This window comes from Amblyraja radiata, chromosome 2, assembly GCF_010909765.2.
Source record: "Amblyraja radiata isolate CabotCenter1 chromosome 2, sAmbRad1.1.pri, whole genome shotgun sequence".
Lineage (NCBI taxonomy): Eukaryota > Metazoa > Chordata > Chondrichthyes > Rajiformes > Rajidae > Amblyraja > Amblyraja radiata.
Window position 1 is genome coordinate 88,102,925 of NC_045957.1, and position 24,477 is coordinate 88,127,401.

General features: G+C 42.9%; 1 protein-coding gene across 10 annotated transcripts in view; it reads left to right on the plus strand.

Annotated features, from left to right (window-relative positions):
* The window catches only part of tns3 (tensin 3), a 453,833-nt gene that overhangs the window by 295,687 nt on the left and 133,669 nt on the right, over positions 1–24,477 (plus strand). For all 10 annotated transcript variants that reach the window (XM_033050098.1, XM_033050105.1, XM_033050119.1 and 7 more), the window contains 3 exons: positions 8,840–8,889; positions 14,070–14,241; positions 21,462–21,512. In XM_033050098.1, the coding sequence (XP_032905989.1) occupies positions 8,840–8,889; positions 14,070–14,241; positions 21,462–21,512 (273 nt within the window). The remainder of the gene's footprint in view (positions 1–8,839; positions 8,890–14,069; positions 14,242–21,461; positions 21,513–24,477) is intronic.

The following is a 24,477-nucleotide window of genomic DNA, read 5'->3' on the forward strand; positions in this document are numbered from 1 at the left end:
AACATCATAATCGTACTTTATTAGCCAAGTATGTTTTGCAACATATGAGGAATTTGATTTGCCATACAGTCATACCAATAAAGAGCAACAAGACACCCAAATACATTTTTAACATGAACATCCACCACAGGGACTCCCCCACACTCCTCACTGTGATGGAAGGCAAAAAATGTTCAATCTTCTTCACTTCTTTGTTCTCCCGCAGTCGCGGCACTTGAACATTCCGTTGTCGGGGCGGTCTTGGCTCCATGCAGCCGGCGGTCGAGCCCTCCGCATCAGGGCGATCAAGTTCCTGCATCGGGGGGATCTCAGGTCCCCCGCGCTGGGCGATCTGACCCCGGGTCGGGGCTAGTTGAACCTTCTACGTACGACTTTGGAGCTTCCCGTCATCAGTCTCTACCCGAGACTGTGAGCTCCTTGATGTTGAAATCCCCAGGCTAGGGATCGCAGGCTCTGATGGTGTGCATGGCCCTGCGGTGGAGCTCAAAGTCAGTCTTGAGCAAGGCCGCCAGCTCCATGATATTAGGCCGCAGAGCAACCGGAGATACGATCCGGAAAACAATCACATCTCCGGCAAGGTAAGAGATTGATAAAAGTTTCACCCCACCCCCCACATAAAACAAACCAGAGAATATTAACACATACTATTAAAACACACTAAAAATAACAAAAAAGACAAAAGCCAGACAGACTGTAGGTGAGGCTGCCATTGTTGACGGCGCCACCCAGTGGAATATGCAGTCAAGGGAGAATGTATAAACTCCATACAGACAGTACCCATAAGCAGGATCGAACCCAGGTCGCTGGCGGCAACTCTACCACTGTGCCATGTTTCATGGGTCAAACTGAAGATAAATTCCACAATGCATTATGTGCTGGGAATCAGAGAGTATTTACAAGGATCCTGTACAACAAAGAAAAGCATATTTTAATTTATCAGCTAATCATAGGGTGAATTGGTAAATAATGTGATATATGTTCTATTGGGCTTAAATTAATTGCCATTTGAAAATGAGGACAAATGATTGTCATGATATTCATCAGATTTCAACCCATATAATTTGTTGATATGAGAGACTGCAGATGCTAGAATCTGGAACAAAAAACAAACTGCTGGAGGATCACGCAACAGAAAGTGATGAAGGAACTGAATTGGTCAGGCAACATCTGACCTATTCAGATGTTTCTTGCCCTGGGAATGGACAGATGATGTTTCAGGTTTGGACCTTTCAGTCCCATTCAGCCTTCATAAGTCCTTCAGAAATTATCTTCCTCTCTGGGAGTTCTGTGAGACTCTCTCTCACTGCTCCCACTCTCTGACTCCTAGTGTTCAACCATGGTCTGACTTGTTATTACAGACCCATGTTTATCTTCAGCACTTGCCTGCACTGCCGTCTTGTCCCACATAGCTGTGAGCTCTGTTTCCAGGGCCTCCAATTCGACCCCAACCAGGTGAATCAGTCTGAAGGTGAGTCCCAACCCAAAACGTCGCCTATCCTTTCTATCCACAGTTCCTGAAGCACTTTGTGTTTTGTACAAGATTCCAGCTTCTGCCGTTCCTTGCGACTCCAGTTTACTATTGGAGGAACTCAGAGGGTTGGGCTGTATCTGTGCAAGTAAAGGGGTGGTCAATGTTTCAGGTCAAGGTGTTGCATCAGGATTGACTGACTGGTTGAGTAGGCTGCTGGGCTTTTAAGGAGTGGAGTTTTTGTATGGGAGTGCACAAATCATGTGGCTTAATCCAAGAACACCTTTATCTGAGGAAATCAACTATTACAAGGTCAACTGACAATGTCTGCCATACTGGATTTCCCTTCTCATTTAGGAACCTCATTTGGGACCCTGCAAACAGTTACCAGTGAGTTGAACAAATAGAAGGATGTCGCTGAAGTTAGAAAGAGGCAGATTACGGGTGGTCAAAACTACAGTAGACTACCCGGCCTTATACAGTGTTGTGGGGCCTCCGAGGCAAAGAAATTTAGTGTCTGCCACCAAGAAGAAGTAGAACCACCTGATGCATTCAGCTGCTGCTCTCTAAACTTTAGTTTAGTTTAGAGATACAGCGCGGAAACGTCCTTCAGCCCACTGAGTCCACGTCGACCAGCGATCCTCGCACATTAACACTATCCTACACACACTGGGGACAATGTACAATTTTACCAAACCAATTAGCCTACAAACCTGTACATCTTTGGAGTGTGGGAGGAAACCGGAGCACCATGAGAAAACCCACACAGGTCACTGGGAGAATGTACAGTACAAACTCTATGCAGACAGCACCCGTAGTCAGGATTGAACCCGGATCTCTGGCATTGTAAAGCAGCAACTCAACTGCTGCGCCACCATGTAGGAAGTTTCTATACACCCTTGCCCCCTCCCTTGCTGCCACCCTAAGCTCCGCCCTGGCCACCACCTTGTCCTTCACCACCCCAAGGACAGACAACTTATCTGCTGCGCAATAGTCCTTCAATCAGACAGACCTTGAACAGAGCACACAATCTTCCATGTTGAAATCGGGGTGGGGGTGGGATGGGGGACCTAATTAAACGTACGGTCAAGAAATGTTCTCCCACAGAATCTTAAATCACAAAGAACTTTCCGAGGGGAGGTTTATAAACAGCAATTCTTGTCCAGATATCCTGATTCTGAATTTTGTTTTTTAAATCCCTACCTTGTCACACAAACATGAAGGAAGGGAGTTGTTAACAGATGTAGAACACACATTCAATTTTTTTCCATTCATGCTGTTCTGTGGCAGTGTTTTAAACAAAGATCTCAGCCTAGATCAGGGCTGACCTGGATGCGTGCCTGGATTGGACATGGTTGGTGCCACTGCTAAATTCATTACTCTTAGTCCATTTACACAATTGGGAAAGGAATGCAGCACATGCAACTTAATCCCTCGCTATGTTTTGAATTTAACACCTCATGACACCTCATTGACTTGCATTTGTAAGAATGGAGCCACATGCACACAGTGTTCCATTTGTGGCAGTGCTAAACCCCTGATTGCTTCTGAGTTAAGTTTCTGCCATATATAATTTACAAGTTGCCTGAGGAGGTAGTTGAGGCAGGTACCATCACACAATTTTAAAGACATTTGGATAGGTACATGGATAGGATAAGTTAAGAGTGATATGGGCCAAATGCACGCAGGTGGGACTGGTGTAGATGGGACATGTTTGTCGGTGCGGGCAATTTGGGCCAAAGGCTGTCAACCATTTCCACTTCAGCGCCATTGATGCTGATTGGGACGTGTACTCCACCACGCTTCCTGAAGCCGATAACTAGGTCCTTGGTCTTGCTTACTGTAAGGTAAAAATTATTTCATTTACTCTTCATAGTTTAAATGACCATTTTGCAATTGAAGCCCACACCACGGTGGAGTAGTATTTTAAAGTTTAGAGAAGAAAGAAATGATGACAGTTTTAAAATAGAGTGGGTAAGTTAATTGTTTAAGAAGGAACTGCAGATGCTGGAAAATCGAAGGTAGACAAAAATGCTGGAGAAACTCAGCTGGTGAGGCAGCATCTATGGAGCGAAGGAAATAGACAACGTTTCAGGTCGAAACCCTTCTTCAGACTGATGTGAGGGTGGGGGGGGGGTGGAGAAGGAGAAAGGAAGAGGAGGAGCCAGTGGGCTGAGGGAGAGCTGAGAAGGGGAGGGGAAAGGAGGGACTATCTGAAATTAGAGAAGTCAGTGTTCATACCGCTGGGGTGCAGACTGCCCAAGCGAAATATGAGGCGCTGCTCCTCCAATTTACGGTGGTCCTCACTTTGGCCATGGAGGAGGCCCAGGACAGAAAGGTTGGATTCGGAATGGGAGGGGGAGTTGAAGTGCTGAGCCACCGGGAGATCAGGTTGGTTATTGCGAACCGAGGTGAGGTGTTCAGTGAAGCGATCGCCAAGCCTACGCTTGGTCTCACTGATGTAGAGCAGCTGACATCTAGAGCAGTGGATGCAATAGATGAGGTCGGAGGAGGTGAAGGTGAACCTCTGCCGCACCTGGAAAGACTGCTTAGGTCCTTGAATGGAGTCAAGGGGGGAGGTAAAGTGACAAGTGTAGCATTTCTTGCGGTTGCAAGGGAAAGTGCCTGGAGAGAGGGTGGTTCGGGTGGGAAGGGATGAATTGACCAGGGAGTTACGGAGGGAGCGGTCTCAGTGGAAAGCAGACAGGGGAGGAGATGTGAAGATGTGGCAAGTGGTGGGATCACGTTGGAGGTGGCAAAAATGTCGGAGGATTATTTGTTGTATGTGACGGCTTGTAGGGTGGAAGGTGAGGACAAGGGGGATTCTGCCCTTGTTACGAGTGGGGGGATGGGGAGTGAGAGCAGTCACGGGGTATAGAAGAGACCCTGGTGAGAGCCTCATCTGTAGTAGAAGAGAGGAACCCCCGTTCCCTGAAGAATCAGGTCATCTCCGATGCCCTGGTGTGGAACACCTCATCCTGGGTGCAGATGCGGCGTAGACGGAGGAATTGGGAGTAGGGGATGGAGTCCTTACAGGAAGCAGGGTGGGAAGAAGTGTAGTCCAGATAGCCATGGGAGTCAGTGGGTTTATAGTGGATGTCGGTCAGTAGTCTATCACCTGCGATGGAGATAGTGAGGTCAAGAAATGATAGGGATATGTCGGAAATGGTCCAGGTGTATTTGAGTGCCGGATGGAAGTTAGTGGTGAAATGGATGAAGCCAGTGAGTTGTGTGTGGGTGCAGGAGGTAGCACCAATGCAGTCGTTGATGTAGCAGAGGTAGAGTTCGGGGATAGGGCCACGGTACGCCTCGAACAAGTTAATTGTATTTCTTCACTGTTTATCGTATATTGTGCGCCTGCCCTAATTAAGAATAGCTACAATGAGGCAGGTCATATGATGAACACAGACCATGTGCTCAACCATTGGTCAATACGGATTACTGCAGCGTAAATGAGGAGAGCATGATTAGCTTTGGTACTTGGTCTTCTACAATGACTGCAGGTGAATGGGAGAATGCAAAGATTCATCATGGATACCAGAAATATTAGGTATATGGCGGTGAATATAGGTGGTTACCTGGCTCAGCCATGGAATTTGGGTGCATAATGTCTGAACAGCTATTGTTATCAGGGAAGGAGAAATAGAAAATGTATTGTAACATTGATGTTGTGCATTTTATTTGGCTATTAGACTAAGTGGGACCCGTTGGGACCCAGTCACATGGGAGGCCTGGGGCAATATTGCATTCCCCAATGCAATATTCCACCACTCACCTGTTCCCCCAATGCAACGGCGGGAGCGTTCTGCAGCCGGGGGAGGGGGACGGCTTCAGACGGGGCCTGTTGGGGGAGGTAGGTGGGGGAGGGGGTTTGTGTGTGGGGGAGGGTGTGTGTGTGGGGGAGGGGGCGTGTGTGGGGGAAGGGGTGTGTGTGGGGGAGGGTGTGCATGTGGGGTTGTGGGAGTAGGGGAGGGGGTGTATGTGGGAGGGGTGTGGGTGGTAGGGAGGAATGTGGGTGAGGGGGGGTTGAGTGTGGGGGGAGGGGTGGTGTAGGGGAGGGAGGGGGTGTTTGTGGGAGGAGTGTGGGTGAGGGGGGGTGTGGGGGGGGAGTGGGAGTGTAGGGGAGGGGGGGTGTAGGGCAGGGGGGGAGGTAGGGGAGGGGGGGAGGTAGGGGAGGGAGCTGTGGAGGGTGGGGTTTGTGGGCTCACTGGTTTCCGGCTCCGACCACACTCCTGGCTCCAGGACCCGGCTCCGGACTCACTCAGCTGCTCCTGTCCCCAGCGCCTGTCGCGCTCACAGCCCCCGCCCCTGCCCGCAGAACACAGCCCAAACTCCGCTGCTTCAGCTTTATTTAGTGGCGCCAGTGGACGGGCGGCTTCTGGACGTGCTCACAGACTCAGCCCTGCCTCCCGGGCTTTATTCTCCAGCGGGTGTCGGAAGGGGCGTTACCTTCATGGTCACTGACAGGCGAGAAGACCAATCTGCTGATCTCACGATTTTTTAAACCTTCATAACTTGTGTAATCCTCCACCGATCGGAACTTGGTTCCTTAGAGCAGAGGAGAACTGTGAGTAAGGTGGCGAAAAAATCCTAGCGATATAGGGTACCGTTTTTGCGCAAATTTTTTTTAGAAAGCAGACCGATAGTGGTCAAGATGTGAGTTTAATAATAGTACAGATGTTAGCCATGTTGTGAACAAATGCATTGTCTGAGAGAAACGTAAAGAACAGGGCAAGTTGCAAAACAGTCCATTGATGTAATCATCTGCTGTTCATTTTGGCTATGAAGCTTTCTTCCAAAAGAAAGAGTTGATTCATCCTTTACTTTGTGTTTTGTACATGAAAGACACAGTACAGCAGAACATTGTTTACAGATTAAGACTGAATAAATGGTAAAATCCACAACAAGATTAATATCAGTTGGATAACTATTCACTGGTGCACGGTGGGTTAACATTGCCACCTGGGTGGTAACTTTATGGAACAGATCTGCAACTCTGTGCTCCTTTGATTCAAATCTCTCTTTGACCTAGTTCCTCCACATCCCAAATATCTGTTCAACATGAAACTGCTTAAAACTTATTTCTTTGGCCAAGCTTCCAGTTCCTGTCCTCCTACCTTTTTGTGTGTCCCAATATCAAATCTTGCCTGATCTTCCTATAAACAATACTGAACATTTCACTTTTTAATAGGCACAAACAGATGGAATTTTGATTTGTTCCAGAGCGCGTCTCGACATATTGCATCAAAATCATTGAATATAAATTTGGCATGTTGAACTATTCAGGCAGGAACTTCTTTGTTAAATCCTAATTTGTTAGAGAAAATGAAACTCTGTAGTGAAATTATATATGGGTGCACGGTACAAGCTGGTGAAAATATTTTCTGATGTTCATCCCTCTTCTGAGGTCATTGCCAGATTACAATTTGCGAAACAGTGATTTTGAAAAGATAGTATTCTATTTCTTCTTTTAAAAAATTGAGGGGAAATCAAACAGGAAACAAGACGGAGCTTGTATGTTGTACCCATTGCACAAGGTTTTTGTTGGCTTGTTGCACAGAGTTTTGCCCCACAAGATATCTGCCCTGAATTGCTTTTCTGGAAAATTGAATAAGTGCTTTCAGAAGTTTCTACTTCAGATGGATAGCAAATTTATTGTGTGTATTCACTTGATTTCTCTGAAAGCAAAAGTAATATTTCCATGTACATGCCTTTCACATTTATAGTCATAGAATCAACAGGCCCTTCGGCCAACTCACCCTTGATGGCCATGTCATCTAAGCAAGTCCCATTAGCCTGCGTTTGACCCACATCCCTCATGCACCTGTCTAAATGTCTTTAAAACTTTTTATTGTACCTGCCTCAACCACTTCATGAGGCATCTTGTATTACCCGTACCACGTAACACCCTCTGTGTGAGGAAGGTTGCCCCTCAGGTTCCTATTAAATCTTTCACCTCTCACCTTAAACCTATGCTTTCAAATTCTTGATTCCCCAACGCTCGAAAAAAAGACAGCGCATCCACCCAATTTATGCCGCTAATGATTTTATACAGCTGTATGAGATCACCCCTCAATTCTCCTGCACTGCAGAAACAAATTCCTAGCCGATCCAGCTTTCCCTATATGTTAATCTCTCGAATTCTGGCAAATCTTCTCGGCACTATTTCCAGCTTCATGGTATCTTTCCTATAGCTGGGTGATCTAAACTGTTCGCAGGCTCCCAAGTGTGGCTTCTCCAATGTTTTGTACAACTGGAATGTAGCATTCATATTTCTATATCAGTTCTCTGACTGATGAAGGCCTGTGTGCCATGTGCCTCCTTCACTAACTACTCTAATGGTTGTTTCTTGAATCTCCTCTTTTCTGCTCTGTAGTCTCTCCTGAAACAATCTTCCATTTCTTTCCCCTCCCCCATTTCCAGCCTTATTCCTGGTCTCCATTTCAATTTTATTTCACTGTGATCCCAGACTCCCTTGTCTACCTTTTCTGATAGGAACAGTCACATCTGGAGCTAATAATCTACCCACCCTCTCCCTACATATATGGCTTTAAATCTTTCCTCATTACCTTTTACAGTTGCTCATAAGCCTTTGTTCCTGCTGAGTTTAAAGGTAGTTTGCTTCTACTACATCAGTCTTTTAATTACAGCTGGATTGCTCCTTTTTTACATGCTCTTGCTATTTATAATCCCAAATTGGCTGAGCAAATCCCCTCAGTCTTTCCAAAATCAGACGTCCAGAGTACATTGTTTTCATCCTGCAGCCTTCTGCTTTGTTGTATTCCTTGTGCATTTGACTTTCAAAGTGCCTCTGATGACTTAACCTAGAGGGTAACTAATTTTATTTCAATCAGTCTAAAATGCAGGCGTTGCCATGCTGATGGTAATAAAATCAAAAAGCCAAAGATATTCTTCAATAAAATCATAATATGTTGGAGATACTCAGCAACAACTGTGGAAAAAATAATTATTGAATTTTCAGGTCTGGGATCTTTCATTGAATCTTAGAAAGTTGTTCTGTAATCTCTGATGGATGGACTGCTTGCAAGTTATTGTCAACATTTTAATTTTTTTTTCTTGTCTCGTTTATATGTATGATAATCAACTACATAATTTTGAAATATAATACTTTCAATATTAGGCAATTTTAGAACAGTTCAGATTCAATGTCTTTTGAGTCAATTGTCACAAGCGTATTGTGCAGAGTGAGCATAATAAAAAAAGTGTACTCAGCAGTTCATACAGCATGTATGGAGACAGAAACAGAGTTAACGTTTCAGGTCAATGACCTTTCCTCAGTAATATTGATTGTGTTTAATTTGTTCTTTTTTAACCGCCAGAAACTAAATTGTTTTCTTTTAATAATTACAGGGGTCAAATAATTTTCCGAAGAATTCCTCTTTCAGTCATAACTCATCTCCGTAAGTATGAATAGAATGCTTTCTCATCATTTACCAAAGCAAGAAGACGTTAAAGTGGTGATGCTGTTGTTAATGTAACAAGCTATTTATGCAGAGGTTTGGACTAACAATCCCGAGACCAGAGTTCAAATTCCACTGTGGCAATTGTAAAATCTATATTCAGTTAGCAATCTAGAATTTTCTTTAAAAATGACCACAAACTGCTGGATTTATATAAAAATCATCTAGTCCACCTATGACCTTCAGGAGAAGAAATCTGCCATGGCCAGAAACACAATAATGTGATCATATGTTCTTCACAATAGCCTTGAAATCTATTCAGGGATGGGCAATAAATACTGATCCTGCCATCAAAGCCAAAAAAACCCCACAAGGGTAAATATTATTCAATTTTATTTGGGAGGGTGGTATTCTATTATTTAGGACATAAGTGGCGTAGAGTTGTTGCCTTGCAGCACCAGAGACCTGGGTTCAATCCTGACTCCGGGTGCTGGCTGTATGGAGTTTGTACGTTCTCCCCTTGACCTGCGTGAGTTGCCGCCAGGTGCTCTGGTTTCCTCCCACACTCCAAAGACATACAGGTTTGTTGGTTAATTAGCTTGGTAAAATTGTAAATTGTCCCTTGTGTGTAGGATAGTGTTACTGTGCAAGGATTGCTGGTCGCTGTGGACTCGGTGGACCAAAGGGCCTGTTTCCGCGCTGTATCTCTAAACTAAGCAACTAAGCTCTAAACAAAAAAAAAGATGTTAATTACAAACGTAGGACACAACATATAATTGGGTGTAATGCAGTCTCTGAAGCTTGCACATTCCCTCTGAGACTGAGTGCGTCCACCCTCCCTGGCTGCTCCAGTTTCCTTCCACATCCTAAAAACATGTGGGTTGGGAGTTCAATTGACCACTGTAAATTGCACCTATTGTGCAGGTGACTGGTGAAATCTGGGGAAAGCTGAAGGGAATGGGTAGAGAATCAGTTACTGGGAAAACAAATAGAGAATGGGATGTTCAGTGGGCCAGCAGAAATGTAATGGGCTGAAATGGCCTCCTATGTCATGAGGAATGAAATTTTGTTAATTTGTTCGCAGTGGACTATAGATTGCATTTTTATTTGTTTATTTGCTCTTGTAGAAAAATACTTGAAGGCAAATGAAATGTGATGTAGACTTGCATTGGGGTGATTCCAAGGCTGTGATGGCGTTGGTATGAGTAGAAGTCGGAAATACTCGGTGTGTTTATATAAACAGCAAAGGTTAACAGTAGGTTTAGTAAAAGTTTTAAGATCCTCCAAATATATTGACTGGTTCAAGAAAGACCACTTGCTCTTTTATGGTTCCACTGAAGAGGGTTCATCAATAAGTGAATAAGTGCCTTTAAAATTATTGAACACACAGAAAATTGCTGTGTTGTGGAATGTTTGGCTCTTGCAGTGTCAGAATCAGAGGCCATTGCCTTAAGGGAACCGTGGAACATAGATCACGGACAGGAATTCAATCTGCCCTGGCCTTGATGAATCTTTGTTAGAGCTATCCAGTCAGTCGCCACCTCTTCCTCTTCCCTTTATTCCCTTTACTCGCCATTTATTTTCAGTTTTGCAAATGCATGTTCATTTAAAAGTTACAGTTGATTCTGTTTCTGCCACTCTCATGCCCAATTCATGTTAGATTATAAGAGGCCGCTGGTTCTTCTGCTAACTACCTTAAATCTTTCTCCTCTGTTTAGCACTATAACATGGGACAGTGGAAATTGCGTAGAAAGACGACATGTGTATAGATCATATCAGCTAACCCAGAGGATGCATTGATCATGTCAGCAAAGTGTGTAGAAAGTCAGCAAAACTTGTTTTCAGGAGGTCATAACTGGAAGCTGTTGAGAGTATTGCAAGTCGGAAAGTATAAGGCAAAAGGCAAAATCATTTTCAGTCACAAATTTCAGTCAAATGAGTGGGAGATCTGAATATTTAAATGCATGATTTGATTAAAGGCAAAGTACATCTGAAGAATTGGCTTGTTGTGTCAAGCTTTTGAGTCTGAGGTAAAACAAGGAGCGAGTATGCTGATTATTTAACCCAATCAGTTTGATTTTATTTACCCTCGCTGATTCCCTTGATTTTTTTTCAAAGTCCCACATGAACCTGGACCCCTGTTTTAAGACCCCACGCACTGTCAAGTAGGTAGATGAAATAAACACAGTGATGAAGGAACTCGACGGGTCAGGCAACATCTGTGGAGGAAATGGACATACGACACTTTGGGTCGAAACCCTTCTTGAGACTGATAGTAGTAGTGGGGAGAAAGGTGAAAAGGTGGACAGCAAGTGATAAGGTGGCTACAGGTGAGGGGTGGTTTTGATCAGAAGATAGGTGTAGTAAGTGACAAAGGCTGAAGTAAGTCCACTATAGTGTGACTGAATGGCAGATCAGGCGCACCAGGTTGTCTTCCTGCTTATAAGTCTCAAGTACCTTCATGCACTATGGAGAACAATCCTGGAGCATAAATATTTGAAATAGAGGAATGTGGTAAGTGATGTGGAGAGTGAAGGGTAGCGAGTTCAAGTTTTGATTGGCCTTGTCAATACCAACAGTTTGAACTAGACCTCAAACTACTTTAGTTCTTTATTTGAAATGCTAATGCAGGGAATATATGCTTTGAATGCTGTGTCAGATAGTTTCAGTGTCCACCAGCTACTTCTTCCAGTTTGTGAAAATGGGGAAGTTAGGACCCATTGGGAGATTAAGTCTTTGAATTCTGCACAGAAGTAATAGATTCCTTCCTCTAACTTAAGCTAGTAATAAGCCAGTAATGAGTGGACTGTTCTAGGATTTTGTAGTGGGGGCAGCACTATTTTTAATTTACATTAATGCTTTGGTTACAGAAATGTGATATAGTTTGGTTAGATTTGTGAATGAAACTGAAACCAAGAGAGGTGATGTGGATTTGAGGGGCAGCTCAGAAATTACAATATGTATGTAGGTAGGATAATGACAAATGGCAATTAACCAAGGGTGAACTCGGCAGCAGGCCCAGTGGACGACAACGTCGGGAGCTCGCAGGTCCCAGGTTGGTGACCGGTTCTCCGGAGCTCCCGCAACAACAGCTTCGTCCGCTGGACTGGAGGGTGGCAGCTTCGTCCGCCCCGGGCCGTGGAGTTTGAACCGGCCCATTCGTGGAGCTCGGATTTGGCCGCGGGACTTACCATCACCCGGCGGGGTCACAACATCGGAAGCCTGGATCGCCTCAACGCAGAGGGAGAACAAGGAGGGAAGAGACAAGGACTTTAAGACTTTAGCCTTCCAACACAGTGAAGAGGGCCTGGTAGACTCACTATGGTGGATGTTAAATCTGTGTTTATTGTGTGTTTTGTTATTTTATTCTATGTTATGACTGCAAGGCACGAAATTTCGTTCAGACTGAAAAGTCTGAATGACAATAAAGGATACTTTACTTTACTTTAAAATACTGCAGATGAAATGGAAATGGGCAACATATCCATTTGTAAATTGTGGTAAAATAGCTCCCCAACAAAGCAAAACAATATTGCTAAAAATACTCATATTATATCAGGTATATGCGTGGAGAGAAAAATAGATGACCTTTCACGCCCTGGAATATTAATAGCCCTATCCCATTGTATGAGTTCATTGAAGAGTTCTCCCGAGTTTGCCCTGATTCGAACTCAGAGATTTACGGTAATGGCCGCTCGCAGGTACTCGGGGCTCTTGTCGACATTTTTCAACATGTTGAAAAATCTTCGCGAGTCTTCCCGAGCTTACCGCGTTTCCCTAGTACCTGCCGTTAGCGTTACGAGCCGCTAAGAGACGTCCCCGAGCTCCGACGTACCCGCTACGTTCATTCTACGTGCTTACCACAAGTTTGATTTTTTTTTAAACTCGGGAGAGCTCTTGAATGAACTCGTACAGTGGGACAGGGCTTTACTTCTATTGCTTTCTCCGTGGGTGCTGAGTCACCTTTTACGTACTTCTAGCATTTTCTATTTCTATTCCGGATTTCTAGTATCTGTACCTTGTTTTGCTTTTAACTCTGTGGGACATCCGGGCGAAAAGTTTAAAGTGAAGTTCAACTTCAGATATACAAAAAAGGGGCAACGGTAAATTTAACTGCCTCGTATGTCCTCTATACACCCCTCCTGGGAATAGCAAAAAAGATAGACGGTGTATTGAAGTCAGTTAATTGCTGGCATGTGTACCCCCGTCAAAATTACAAATCAGATTGCCACTAATAATCGGCATCAGAATTAGATAATTGAGCCCTTTGGGCTGACTGGTTGGTCAATGCTCAGCATGTGTAGCTGGTTCAGTGCATCAGTCAGGAAAGCCAAGGGAAGATTCAAGTTTATTCACAATCTTTGTTATACAAGTCATAGAGAGCTCTGCTTGAACCATATGGTAGCCTCGTCAGACCACGCCTTGATCACTGCGTTAAAAATAAAACCAAAAGCATTGAAGTGTCAGAGACATCCAAAAGAAAACCATGGGACGGAGAGAAGCACAAGAACAAAGAATTAACTCACGGAAGCAGAACTAGGCTGTTAAGCCCCTCAAATCCTGACATTCGGATCATGTCTGATTTGAACCACATGATGGAGGAGACAATGCGGAGTTAAGATAATAACCTGGGAGTGGTGGCTGGACTGGATGACAAATGAAAACATCAATGATTCAATTGTGGAAATTCTGATACCTTCCTTGTATCATTTCCACTCACTGTCTTGTTATGTGCACTCATTCAGCTGTGCAATCAGCCTCTTTCAATCAATGTAAGGATCTGTTCTTTCTGCTGTCCAGATCCCAGACTTTATTCAATGTTTTGCTGCTTGTGTAGTTAGGAGACTTTTTGGGTGTGTTGTGATGTTGGAAAGATTAAAGACTACTAGATTTCATCTCTTCCATTTAATATTGGATTATTGCTATATGTGTAGATTTTCCTTTCTTTCATCACAGTTTGTCATCAGCAAATATGTGCGGTAGAGCATTGTTGTTAAGGCATGCCATAATATTTTTATGTTTTTGCACATAATGCTCCCTTATTTCTAAATCGTTATTAATATATAAAGCCAGTTCACTTTTCTTCCTCTTTTGCTTCACCAAATACCTTGCATGATGTGGGAGATTGAATAGGTTTTCATATGTTTTTAAAGTTTCATTCTTTGTCTTTCTGTGTGCAGGAGTGTGGAATCAGGTCACATAATGGAGGAGGGTTATGAGCTTGATCTGACTTACATTACGGAGCGCATCATCGCAGTATCTTTTCCTGCTGGCTGTTCAGAAGAAACCTACTTCCATAATCTACAGGATGTAACACGGATGTTGAAATCCAAACATGGAGATAATTATTTGGTGAGAGTCAAGAATTTGCTTTGAGTTGACAAAATGACTCAGTGTGACTGCGAAGAAAATATTATTGGAAATCCTGCTTGTATTTCCTTCTGGGAATTTCTGCTAATCCTCCACCAACATAGTTCCAGTCAAACCCAAGAACATCAGGGAAATTCCCCATGTCTATGAATGTTGCCTTTGCCTTTTGGTGTTCCTGGAGTACTCCATTATTTGTTTTTCTTTTGTATTTGACTGAACAAAAAAATATGGGGTGGTCGTTGAAGCAAGGTCAAGCCTTTGATGAGTTTTTGCTGAATGTTTTTGATAGCAGGGAAGATTGGATGGATTGGAGAAACGTGCAGCTAGTGAGGAAAGTTATGGAGGGAGGAAAGCTAAATATGTTGAGACCAATAAAATAACAGGGCGGCCACCGTAGTGCAGTGGTAGAGTTGCTGCCTTGCAGCACCAGTGACCCGGGTTCGATCCCGACTACAGGTGCTGTCTGTACGGAGTTTGTACGTTCTCCCCGTGACCACGTGGGTTTTCTCCGAGATCTTCGGTTTCCTCCCACACTCTAAAGACCTACAGGTTTGTAGGTTAATTGGCTTGGTGTATGTGTAAATTGTCCCTAGTGTGTATATATGATAGTGTTAATGTCGTTGGTCAGTGTGGACTCGGTGTGCAGCAGGGCCTGTTTCCGTGCTGTATCTCTAAATTAAACTAAACGCTGATGTTCAAATACAAATTACGAAATGAATTCTGTCTTTGGGAATATGGAAGTTATGCTAATTATAGTCATCAAGCAGGTTGAGACAGATTCAGGAACATGTACTAATGATAGTAGGAGCATCACCTGTAAAGGATGTTTTCATAGCAGGTCATATCGCCACAGCAAGGTGAAATATGTTATCCATTGAGAAGAATGTTAGGCATGAGTCAAAAATAAAAACATCTGCAAAATGCTTTAGAATTTTAATATGCAAGTTCACTTCCTGTGGTGTTGCTCATATCTTGGGGAATGCTGTCACTGACATCCTTCTTTTTGGTTTTGTATTGCAGTTTTTGTCTTGTTGTGATTTTCAGGTATCTCTCCAGAGATTATTTCCTCACTATTTCCCCAACTGGGAAGTAGAGAATGGTGGTAGCTGTTGGTTTATTTTTGTCACAAATACCGAAATACAGTTGTTTGTGTGCTATCCAGTCAAATTATGCTATACATGAGTACAGCCATACACAGGTATAACAGGCACTGCAAAGTGAAAAACACCAGAGTGTAGAATATAGTGTTACAGCATTACAGCGTTACAGCTACAGAGAGAGTGCAGAAAAAAGAAAGCCCAAGATTTGCAATGAGGCAGGTTGGGAGATTGGGACTACACATTAGTTTATGGGAGGACCATTCAGTAGTCTTGCATAAGAGCTTGTCAAGCGTTCAAAATTTTTAATAAGAGTAGGTTGTTTGTGGGCAAACAGAGGACCGGAGATTGGGTGCGATAGTGAGAGGAAGGTCTGAATGTTCCTGTTGGATTGAAGGGCAGGGCAGAAAGGTCTGTCTCACTTGGGCCGTCATTTACGCGAAAGGCTGGTAGTGACTGGCACGCGACGGCCGCGCGCGTCATAATGCGTCCGCACAGCCGTCTGGAGCGCGTGACGTCATTTGAAGATGGACACAAAATGCTGGAGTAACTCAGCGGGACCGGCAGCATCTCTGGAGAGAAAGAATAGATGATGTTTCGGGACGAGACTCTTTTTCAGTCTGCTTTCCAGAGATGCTGCCGGTCCCGCTGAGTTACTCCAACATTTCGTGTCTATCTCCAATCATCTTGGCCCTGCTCTGGGAGTAGGAGTGGGGGCGGATCCAGATCCGCAACGGCCGTGAGCCCCAGGCTGAGTTCGGCGATCGTTTGCCTGCTTCTGCTGCTGTTGGAGGTGAGACGTTGCACCGCGCCAGGGTCTTGGGCCGGTCCCACTTTGGCCGTCAGTTGCGCGACAGACCGGTGGCGCGTGAAGATTTCGTTCAGGACGGTTCACAATCCTCCACACTACTCCGCACTCCTCCACACCACTCCATGCGCCCGTCTCACCCACGCTACCCACGCGCTACCCACACGCTAGCAGGTTGCGTAAATCGCGCGAGAATGACAGCCAAGTGGGACAGGCCCTTAAGGGAACCTGGATGATGAGAGACATTGCGGCTCTAGTCAGGAAAAAGACGCGGGCATGTCTGGAATATGTTACTTATATCAATGGTATTCATGGAGGAGTATAGGGGATTGAGCAGCATATTTTAGAAGATAATCAGGAGGGCAAAAAGGGGCATGAGATAGCTCTGGCAGATAATATTAAGAAGACTCAAAAGAGATTTTATGAGTACATTAAGGAGCAAAGGATAACTTAAGAGTGAATGGGACTCCTCAGAGACAAAATGTGGTCACGATGTGTGGAGCCACAGGAAATGGGTAAGGTCCTCAACGTGTATTACTCCTCTGTTTTTACCAGGGAAAAATAAATAAAAACTGGGAACTTGGAAGTGTTAATGGAGATATCTTGTGGACAGTCCATGATACAGTCGAGAAGGTGGTGGACATCCTAAGGCAGATAAACCTCCTGGGCCTGATCATATATATCCGACCACACTGTAGGACGCTAGTGATGAAATTGTAGCAGTCCTGACTGAGACATATGAATTATCATTAGACACAGGTGAGGTGCTGGAAGACTGGAAGGTGGCTAGCACCTATTTAAGTAGGGTTGCAAAGGAAAACTTGGGAATTAAACCAGATATCCTAATATCTGGTAGGAAAGTTACAGAAGAGAATTCTGAGCAATATGATATACATGCATTTGGAAAAACAGAGGTTGATTAGGTTTAGTCAACGCGGGAGATTATGTTGTCTTATTTTTTACGGATCTTGCTTAATCATCTCATTTATGGTGTTTTATTGAAGCTCTTCTGAAAGACCAAATTCATTACATCAGCTGCTTCACTCATAGCTGCGTTTGCACCCTAGTCCAGATTCCTCCTGGCCTTCTTCAAGCGTTTTAAGCCACTTTCTATTTTTGACATACGGTTATCATGCATCCTCTAAATAATTTACACCACCGCTGTTCCTGCTGGTTTTCTGTAAAATAATTGCTCAAAAAGCCCAAACAGGTTTGCCAAACATAATTTTCATTTTATGACTATTGACTCTGAAACGCTCTTATTAATTTCTTCGTTTCATGTTGCGATTTCCTTAAGATTTTCCTTGCTAAGTTGTGTATGTTTTTTTACTTACTCTTTTTCTCCTTCCTTAAATTTGTAGTATTGCATGCAATTCTGGACGCCTCATTGCAGGAAAGACGTGGAGGCTTTGGAGAGGGTGCAGGGGAGGTTTACCAGAATACTGTATGGATTAGAGAGTTTCAGCTGCAGAGAGAGAGGTTGGAGAGATTATCTTCTCTGGAACAGCAGAGGTTGAGGGGAGATGTGATAGAAGTATATAAAATTATGAGAAGCATAGATAGCATAGACAATCAGAACCCCTTTCCCAGAGAGGAAATGTCCAACACTAGAGGGCATAACTATAAGGTGAGAGACGGAAAGTTTAATGGAGATGTGCGGAACAAGTTATTTTGAAACGCATTGTTAGGGGTGGTGATGAGGGCAGATATGATAGTGGAGTTTAAGAGGCTTTTAGATGGGCACATGGAAGTGCAGGGAATGGAGGGATATGGACCATACATAGGCAGATGAGATCAGTTTTACTTGGCATCATGTTCAGCACAAATATTGTGGGCCAAAGGGTCCTGTGCTGTACAGTTCTATCTTCTAAATAATGGGGTTCCAGTTCATGCTTACCTTTCGTATCATCAAATGAGCCACTTTAGCAAAGATAAACTGGCTGACCTTTCTCCTTTCCCTCGTCCAGGGGAAATCCATGTGAAATGAAATGCTTCAAATCTTAACCTGAGGCAGAAGAATAAACTTGACACTAATTAGAAATTGTATAAGTGCTATACATTGTCGGGATTAGCGACACACCAGATCATGCTATATCCGTTTGGGCATTTGTTGAGCCTCCCAAATGATTTTAAGATAAATATTAATTTTAGGGATGGCTTTTCTGTGCAAATCTGCTAACTGTTGTCTGTACTATGTATGGAATACTTGCATAACTTAGTGGCCTAATGACTCCAAACTTTGATATACATTGTTAGCAAAGCTGAAGCTGAACCACTTCAGGCACGTCTAGGTAAAACATATGTAATGACGCCATAATTTGTCACAATTCTAATGTAAATATTTAAAATATCTGTAAATGTTTGAGATCACCCATCAGGCAGATTGGGATTATATAAACATCAGTTTAAAAATTAAGATCAAAATTATAAATTATTTCATTGAATATTGAAACCTTGCACAATGCTACAGCAATTGACATGAGTTATTACAATAAAGTATTTCCAACTAACATTAGCAAGTCTATCCATTTATGATTTGAAAGAATTTTGTGATCACTTCCATGGGGCATTTATATATTGGGGTAATTTCCATTTCATCATATATTAATAAAAGAAAAATAGCAGCTAGGTTATTGAATTAGTTCAATTTTATTTAGAAAATTGACAAGGCCTAAAATCCCATGATTAGCACAGTAGACCCAGTGTTCTCTCAAGCAAATCCAGTGCTGCTGATTTCTTCTATAATTGGCATCCTGTTTAGAGAGACAGATTTCAAAAAGGGCACTAATTGAATACAGATGTGAAAAGTAAGCCTTGCGTCTTTAGCTGAAATCCAAATTAAAGTATACAATGTTTGCATCTCTGCATTTTGCTGGCTTGTTCAGACTCAAAGATTTCACAGCTATGAATTATTAAAGGTCTTAAAAATTAATAATGGCCCCTGTACGTAATGAAAAAAACAACTTCAGGAAACCACAGTGGCCAGGTATTTCAAAGCAGTGGCAAGCTGCCCTCGCTTGTTGCTCCTCTGCCGCCTGAATGCACACTGAGGCGGACCTTCCAGTTGCTGCTCCTTGACCATAGCCAGCTCGTAGTGGTCAATTAAGAGGCTGTCCCACTTACGTGTCCTTGGCATGCAAATTACGTGACCTCGTGGTCGCGTTGAGGTGCACGGGCATCGTATGACTGCGTGGGGCCAGTCCCACTTAGAAGCACGGAGGGGTATGGAGTTGTGCGCGACATCACGCGGGGCTCCGAAATTTTTGTAGAGAACGAAATCTTCGCGTGCCAACGGCCTGTCGCGGAACTGACGGCCAAAGTGGGACAGGCCCAAGACCCTGGCGCGACGCAACATCTCACCTTCAACAGCAGCAGAAACAGGCAAACGATCGCTGAACTCGGCCTGGGGCTCACGGCCGTTGCGGTCCGGATCCGCCCCCACTTCTACTCCAAGAAAATTGAAGATAGACACAAAATGCAGGAGCAACTCAGCGGGACCAGCAGCATCTCTGGAGAGAAGCAATGGGTGACGTTTCGGGTCAAGACCCTTCTTTTCAGACTGAAGAAGAGTCTCGACACGAAACGTCACCCATTGCTTCTCTCCAGAGATGCTGCCGGTCCCGCTGAGTTACTCCAGCTTTGTGTCCATCTTCAAATGACATCATGCGCTCCAGACGGCTGTGCGTACGCATGAAAAAGCGCCCGACCTTCGCGGGACCGTCGCGGCTCGACGCGACCATGAGGTCGCGTAATTTGCGTGCCAAGAACACGTAAGTGGGACAGGCCCTTAAGGCTCTTTGCTGTACAGGGTGTAATCACCTTAAATAGCAAACAGTTCCCATTAAAAGGCTTTGAATGCCCTTGGGCTTCCTGGCCGTCTAATGGTTCTTATCGCTTTTTAAGAAACCCGCTATTTGCCTTGGAGATAATGCAGTAAAGGTTCACTAGATTGATTACAGGTATCAAGGTGCTATCTCACAGGGCTAGGCTAATCAGACCAGACCTAGACTTTCTGAATTTTAGAATTATGTCAGAACCTTTTTCCCACGGTGGATATGTCCAAGACTAGAGGGCATAGTTTGAGGTGAGCGGGAGACAGTTTAATGGAGACATGTGGGCAAGTTTTTTTACACAGAGAATGGTGTAGGCCTGGTACACAGTGCCAAGGGTGGTGGTGGAGGTAGACACGATAGTGGCATTTAAGAGGCTTTGAGATAGGCACAAGGAAGTACATGGATTAGAGTGATATGGATCATGTACAGGCATATGAGATCAATTTAAATTGGCATCTAGTTTGGCCCAAACATTGTGGGCCAAAGGGTGTGTTCCTGGATGTCAGTGGAGAGCAAAAGGTTGAGTGAATGGATAAAAGAAACAGAATAGCAGTCGAGAGAAGGTTTAAATAGAAGGTACAGAATTGTTATCTGAAAAACGGAGTCATCTGTTTGTATTTCCTCATCTTGAATATAAGGGAGCAGAAATAGCTTAGAAACTGCAGGAATGTTTGGATATTCGTTGCGGAGCCTAACAGCAAACAAGTTGCAGTTGGGTGAGAAACGGAATGCGTTTGAGGTGAAAAATTCGTTTTTTTCTCGCGGTAAACAGTTTGTTGAGAATCCTGCTCTAAATACTAAATTTGAAAGCTGGAATTGGGTCACAGTGAACTTTGGACTTCTGTCCTGTTTCTTACCCATCTTACTTAGCAAAACAAATAGACGTGTGTATGGGAGGTTATTGGAAAGAAAAGGTTGAAACTGAGAATTCAAAAGCAGTCAGATAATCTGCCAGTGTTCACTACTTCAGTTAAAAATAATACTGAAAGTTAAACCAGAGGTTTCAAGGTTATGAACAGTACAATCATTATATTTATAATGTTTTTTGACGTCAGTTGCAAAAAGGTAATGGTTTTAGGAGTAAAAGGGATTATAGAATATAGATAATAACAATAGGTGCAGGAGTAGGCCAATCAGTCTTTCAATGTGATCATAGCTGATCAACCTCAATCAGTACCCCATTCCTGCCTTTTCCCCATATCCCCTGACTATCTTTAAGAGCCCTATCTGGATATTTCTTGAAAGTATCCAGAGAACTGGCCTCTACCGCCCTCTGAGGCAGAGAATTCCACAGACTCACAACTCTCTGTGTGAAAAATTGATGCATGTTGCTATTGATCTTTCTGCCAAATTACCACATTGTTTTATACTCTTCACATCTGATCCCTTCGTCACTATGGTTTACAATATGGCTTAAAATATTATCCCTCTTCATTAATCAATGAATTAATTTTCTTTTTACAGGTGTTTAATCTTTCTGAAAGGAGGTATGACCTGTCCAAACTGAACTCCAAGGTATCTTTTACATTTTGCTGCTTTTTGTAAAAGATGACATTGTTTTGTTTCCCTCCATATTTCAGATTATTCTCCCTTGCATTTCATCTGCCGAGGTTTCCATCTGCAGGTTTTCTCATCGCTTGGACAATTTTGCAAACCAAACATACATGGCATGGGCATTCGCACTAACCCAAGTTCAGCATTGCGGTTTTCCTTTAGTAGAGCCAACTAAATATTCTTCCTGAATTAGGGGCACCAACTGGGAGTGAAGTACATTGTGAATAACCCAAATGGTTCTAGTTAATAAGTATGAAGATAAAAGATAGACACAAAATGCGGGAGTAACTCAGCGGGACAGACAGCATCTCTGGAGAGAAGGAATGGGTGACGTTTCGGGTCGAGGACCTTCTTCAGACCTGAGGTTTGAAGAAGTCTGAAGAAGGTTCTTGATCCGAAACATCACACATTCCTTCTCTCCAGAGATGCTGCCTGTCCCGCTGAGTTACTCTAGCTTTTTGTGTCTACTTTTGATTCGAACCAGCATCTACAGCTCTTTCCTACACAAGTATGAAAATAACATCAGTAAGGAAAATTGTGTCGCCCATCATTAAATGCTTAATAAATATGTGGTCATCATTTATTAGGAGATGGTTAGTCCGTCTTGATATTGAAATGTGCAATAATGATTCCTTGATGTTACTCAATTAATTAAAAATTTGAAAGGCTACTTTTCCTATGTCCTGTTCATAATGGGTTGCAAAATCATGGAAAAGGGATACCAATCTTTCACTCCCATTTTATTCCCGCTGATTTTTTGAGGAATGAATTATGTTTTAAATCTCAAATTAATTCCAGAGGGCTTTAGACTAGATCGCTTGTCGTGATGGTTGAAAAGCTTTTTTTCAGATGTCATCAGTTTCAACAGATGTACCACAGATTGATAAATTGTGTTTTATATATTTGATAATGAACAGTGAATGATTATACAGCTTGAGGGCTTGTTACCGGATGCTAACTATACTTCACACTTCGGAGAGGACTTGTTCAATTTTGGACCCCTTCCTAAATTCCTCACATTATGATTAATTTGCTCCTGGGCACATGGTTTAAGAATGATGTGCCAAAGATTCTTGTCACAAAATCATCCGACAAAAATTCAGTCTTACACAATGGACAAATCACTGCTCAAAAATCTGAGATACGAAATAAAATTCTCCCTCGTTAAATTAATGTGATAAAAAGGAAATAAATAAGCACAACATTTTATTATGTTTTCCAACTTTCGTTTCTGTATACACGTGCAGATGATGCAGCTTTGCGTTAAATAAAAATTGCGATACAGACCATTTTCTAGGAATGGAACCCCCTCCATAACATGATGGTCACCATGATAAGGGTTTCTTATTGCCACTTGGGATCATGTTGTTAGCTGAGCCGTGTCACAATATAAATCATCGTCTGATGAAGGGTCATAACCTAAAATGGAATCTATCCTTGTTCTCCAGAGATGCTGCCTGACCAGCTGAGTTAATCCAGCACCTTGTGTCCTTTTTTTTGTAAGTTCTTCTGCAGTTCCCACAATATAAATCATGAAGAAAGCAACATGCAGGTTCTAGAATAAGAATAGCAAATTGGAAGCTTAACATTCCATCGTAATGTACATGGATCGCATTTCCCCAATTCCCTTCATTTTATGGGCATATGTATAAGAACATCTTTGTTTGGTATCCCTGATGCCCAGTTAGACTTCAGAGGATATTTGGGAACAGTAGGTTTTGCATGGCAGCCTCCATCCTCTAAGCTCCTCGTAAACAGTCCTGGATGCAACAGTAAAGGGTGTTGCAAGTCTACGGCATTGATGTTTTCCATGATAGGTGAAAAGCTACATATGCAAGGTGTCACTTCAACTTTGAATCCAGCATTTTTCATTAAGTTTTAAGTGAGAAATTTGGAAACGTTTGACGTGGATCAGTGGATGAGATCCTCTGAAAAATCAGTCCCACCTGCGGTTATTATGTTGGTTGTGATTGATGGTGAATATGAATTTAGTCATGGGTAAAGTCAGTTTACTAGTTTCACTCTCACTGTTGGAAGAAATTATAAATGATAACACTGGAGGAGTGAATACCATGTCGTCATAAGAGTACAATAAACTTAGGAGCCACAAAAGGTTTCAAATTCCAGGAATGCCCTTATATTTTGATTGACCTCAACTTCCCATTCCTGTTTCCTCACATGTCATTCTGTTTCTTTCTTTCTCCCCAAACACATCTTGTTATCATTTATTTTATTTGCTTTAATGATCTTTCATGGTAACACATTCCAGATGTTGGTTAACCCGTGTGAAATAACTGTGCATGAATTCCTTATTTGTGGAAAACTTTCTTTTGTTAATGATGCCCCAATTTATTTTACCCTTCATTCCTGTAAGCATTTTGCTGCATCAATTTTTCTCAATTTGCCAAATTTTTATGTTTTATATCAGTCTCTTTCATTCTTCTCTTCCTGTGAGTTACAACCCAACTTCATCAACCTTTCATCATGAATTTAATAGTCTCCCTGTTCCATTGACTTTTACCCTTTTCCTTTCAGGAATTTCAGAAATTTCCGTTATTTTTCAATGGGTGTGCAAGTTGGTTAAAACCACATGTTTCAGGAATTTCCATTACTTTCATAGGGAATTCGTGGTCATTTTTTTCAATTTTAGTTGAGGAATTCACTTACCTTTGTCCTAACAAGCCCAGCCATGAGTTTTAATCATCTGCTATCCATTGCTTTGAAAGTAGCTGCGATTGAGAAAATTAGGGAAGAAAACCTTGTTTTGTTTTATGATTTACTGATTTAATCACTGGAAAATCTACATTTACTTAATCCAGAATCACAATAATACAATCTGGAAAACATACTCTTCTGTATGTTGTCCAAAATAGCAAGTTTAAAATCTCTGAATCATTACATGTGATGCTAATACCTCTGTGGTGGC